Source organism: Trichoderma citrinoviride, assembly GCF_003025115.1.
Source record: "Trichoderma citrinoviride strain TUCIM 6016 unplaced genomic scaffold BBK36scaffold_56, whole genome shotgun sequence".
NCBI classification, from domain to species: Eukaryota; Fungi; Ascomycota; class Sordariomycetes; order Hypocreales; family Hypocreaceae; genus Trichoderma; species Trichoderma citrinoviride.
In genome coordinates, this window is record NW_020194764.1 from 1 (window position 1) to 3,755 (window position 3,755).

General features: G+C 57.7%; 2 protein-coding genes across 2 annotated transcripts; one reads left to right on the forward strand and one right to left on the reverse strand.

The window, feature by feature from the left end:
• Positions 1-809: 809 nt before the first annotated feature.
• On the forward strand, positions 810-1,949 carry BBK36DRAFT_1131292 (Metallo-dependent phosphatase; the record flags this gene model as incomplete). Its single annotated transcript, XM_024891954.1, has 2 exons — positions 810-1,586; positions 1,758-1,949. The coding sequence occupies 2 exons, from the start codon at positions 810-812 to the stop codon at positions 1,947-1,949; spliced, it is 969 nt and encodes a 322-aa protein (XP_024744955.1).
• Positions 1,950-2,676: 727 nt separating this feature from the next.
• BBK36DRAFT_1101056 (hypothetical protein) lies at positions 2,677-2,985 on the reverse strand (the record flags this gene model as incomplete). Its single annotated transcript, XM_024889154.1, has 2 exons — positions 2,677-2,850; positions 2,923-2,985. Coding segments are annotated over 2 exons (237 nt in total), but the record flags the coding sequence as incomplete, so codon positions are not given.
• Between the last annotated feature and the right edge of the window lie 770 nt (positions 2,986-3,755).

A 3,755-nucleotide genomic window follows, 5' to 3' on the forward strand; every position in this document is an offset into this window, starting at 1 on the left:
GAGCGATTGGACGAACTGCAGATTTGCAATGCCGGGGTTAGCAGGAGACTGTGGGAGGGAGAGGACCTTCATTGAATCAGGAGATTATTACCTCGAGCTCAATCTCGAAGCGCGAGTAGCCGCCGTACTTGGGCTCTTCGTCTGCGGCGGGAACGGCGGGCGTGGAGGTCATGGAGACGTCCTGGGGCGCTTCCGAGGCCATTTTTCGTTTGGGGGTGGAAGGAGAGAACGAAGTTGAGGGTGGCGGCGATGACGATGCGCACTGATTGGTAATTGAGTTCAGGGTTGTGATTTGCGACGAGTGCAAAGCAGAGGTTGAAGAGTGAAGCAATCTGAAATGAACCTTGGCAGCCGATCCGAGTACAAAGATCGAAGTACCCCAGCCCAAAGTACTGAGGCTCCACCGAGTCCACCTCCCCACACTTGACGCATCAGCATTTGACTTCATCTCTCCAGCTTCAACGCATCGCAACAGCACTCTTCTCCAATTCTTCTCGTGGCTTTCAACTTGCTTCGTGTTGCTGATAGAGGAAATCAATTGAACTGATTCTGCGCCGGTTCCACGCCGTTTCGGTACTTTCATGCTTCCCAGCTGGCCCTGGGGTCACACGGGCTCCGTCCAACAAAGCATCTGCGTCTACTAGGCACACTCATACACCAGGCAGCAGGCATCAATATACCGTCAAACCATCATCTTCATCTCCCAAGTTTCCAGTGCTCTCATTAGTTTCATCGTCTTGAATCATCACCATCATCACCACCATCATCATCAACCACCACAATCATAGACAACATCCTGCCCTCCCACCATGCCCATCCCGCCCCTATCCCCACCCCCATCCTCCCCGTCAACCATAAAAACCCGCCTCCTCATCATCTCAGACACGCACAGCTCCGTCCCCCCAGCAGAAGACCTCGCCATCACCCCCGAAGACGGCCTCGCAAACCCCAGAGCCCTCGCCCAGTCCCCCTCGGGCTTCCGGCTCCCCCTCCCCGAAGCAGACGTGGTGCTTCACTGCGGCGACCTCACCAAGCGTGGCCGGCCGGAGGAGCTCACAAGGACATTCTCCATGCTGCGCGGTCTGAGCGCGCCGCTCAAGCTCGTCATTGCCGGGAACCACGACTTGGCCCTCGACGAAAGGCTCGGCGAAAGGACTTACTACGACCCCTACAGCGACCTCCAGGCCGCCCACAAAGACGCACTGCGAATCGCCAAGGAAGCCGAACAGGACGGCGTCCGGTATCTCACCGAAGGGACCTACACGTTCGACCTCGCCAACGGCTCGACGCTGCGCCTCTTCGCCAGCCCCCGGGCCCCCCGGTACGGCACGTGGGCGTTTCAGTACGATGGCATGGGAACGCACAGCTTCGACATCCCGGAAGGCGTCGACGTCGCCATGACGCACGGCCCGCCCTGGGGCGTTCTCGATAGCACGTGGAGCAACGAGAACGCCGGCTGCCCCGACCTCTTTCGGTCGATATACCGTGCGAGGCCTAGAATCCATTGCTTTGGCCACATTCACGAAGCTTGGGGCGCTCAACTGTTGCGGTGGAAGCACAATGTCGATGTGCCTGATGAAGATGGTGTGGAGGGCTCCGTGGACGAGATGATTGTCGACAGCACACGGTCAGCCATCTCGCCTGCTACCGTTGTCGACTGGGACAAGTCGCGTATCGTCTACACCCTGACGCCGCCCCCTGTAAGCGTTCCCACAAACGCTTCGGTGGCTGGCAGAGAGACTCAGAACCTCGTGGAGATGAGCAAAGACCGAGGCTGCTACCTCGATGTGACGGAAGGAGAGAACATGGTCAGGCATGGCGAGCAAACGCTCTTCGTCAATGCTTCGATCATGAGCGTACGCTATCGCCCATCACAAATGCCCTGGGTGGTGGACATTGACCTGCCGCGGACAACAGACTTCACATCGGGAGAACAAATGATAGAATGAGGGGGGGTAAGAGACTGCCTGAACATATCAGCTTTCAATTCCTGTCTTGTGGTATAAACACGCCGTGAGTCCATATCTGCATTACAAAGCGAAACAAGAAATATAAACTCCCTGACCAGATAGAGTCAATCGTGGTCCCCAAAAAAGTCCGTTTTGAATGTCCACGCCCCTTCATATTATATACTCGTCACATCATGATTACATACTAGCCCAACGCCTTGACAACTATCATCAAATGGATTTTGGAAGCGCTGGATTGCAGTTACAGGGCCATCAGAGCAGCCAGGACGGCACCGAGGACGCCAGCCACGGGAGCGGTCGCATCGCTGCCGGCAAGGGTGGTGGAGGCAGGGATGCCAGAGGTCCTGGAGCCGCCGTCGCCACCAACAAAGGCGGTAGAGGTGCGTGTGATGACGGAGCGAGTGCCGGAGACGGTGCTGTTGGAGACACCAGAGGGAGCCGGGGGCTGAATGGTCGGGCCGGTCGAAGCACCAGTCGATGTCTCGGAGGCGGCGCTGGTGGTGGTCTCAGCGGCAGTCGTCTCGGCAGCTGTGGTGGAAGCCGGAGCCGTGGTGGCCTCGCTGGTGGTGGTGCCGGCGTCAGTGGTGGTAGTAGCAGCCTCGGTGGTCGAGTCTGTGGCAGCGGCAGTGGTCGTCTCGGATGAAGACTCCGTGGCCGAGGTGGCGGCGTCAGAAGACGTCTCGGTCGAGCCGCCGGCGTTCTTCTTGCAGGCGTCGGCGGCGGCGGCTTGGGCCTTTGCGAGGTCGCCGGGGCTGCACTTGCTGAGGAGGCACGGTCCCACGAGGCCGAGGAGCTTAGCCTGGACGTCGGGCTTGCAGGCGCAGGCAGTGTCTGTGAGGGCGCAGCCGGCCTTGGGGATGGCGTCCTGGAGGCAGGGGATCTATATGTTTGTTGTTTGTCAGTGGTCTGGGAGGGTTTCGATGAAGCTTGCGGGAGGGATGATTCGACTTACAGCGCATTCGGGCTGGCCGGTGAAGTCCTGGGCGGCGACGAGGCCAGCGAGGAGGAGGGAGAGGACGGAGGCCTTCATTGTGAGTGGTTTTGTGTGTTTCTGATGAATGATGAGGGAGAGCAGGTGAAGACGATCCGAGAGCGAGTGACGAGCTCAAGAGGAGACGGAGACACAAACACACGCACAAAAAAAAGCGAAAGCAGTCAAACCAACGTGAGGAGGGCAATGAGATGGAAGCGGGGAGAGAAAAAGAGGTGAAGCGAAGCCGGCGGGAACGAAGGACTCTTTGTATGAGGTGTGTACTTTTGTCGGACCATCTCAGTCGGGCAGTCAGAGGCCAGTCCACCCGCAGCAGAGATACTCGTACCTAGGTACCGAAGTGATGGTGACAGGGGGGAAGGAGGGAAAAGACCCTTGAGGAGGACTTGACTTGACTTGACTTGACCAGGGGGGTTGAAGTACTTTGACGAGACGAAGCGAGAAGCGAGCGAGTTGGACAAGTCTGAGTGGTCAGTGGGCTGGTTATAGTGGAGTGGATAGTGCTGTAGGTGGCAGCTCCCCCGGATGCTGCTGCTGCAGGCGGATGGATGGTTCCGTCTAGCGGGATGCAGGGCCCTCGACTTCCTCTTTTGATCAATGGGGCCATTGGTTCCGTTGTAGGTACATACTTGGCACCTCGGAAGACAGTGAAACAATGGGCTCGAATCGCGCCCCGGCTTCAACGAGCGAAGAAACTGTACATAAGACGCTCTTGTCAGCGAAGATAAAAAGAGAATGAAGAAAATTCCACCCAAGTCGAAACGGATTGCCGTCACTGATTGGATCAATTTTCG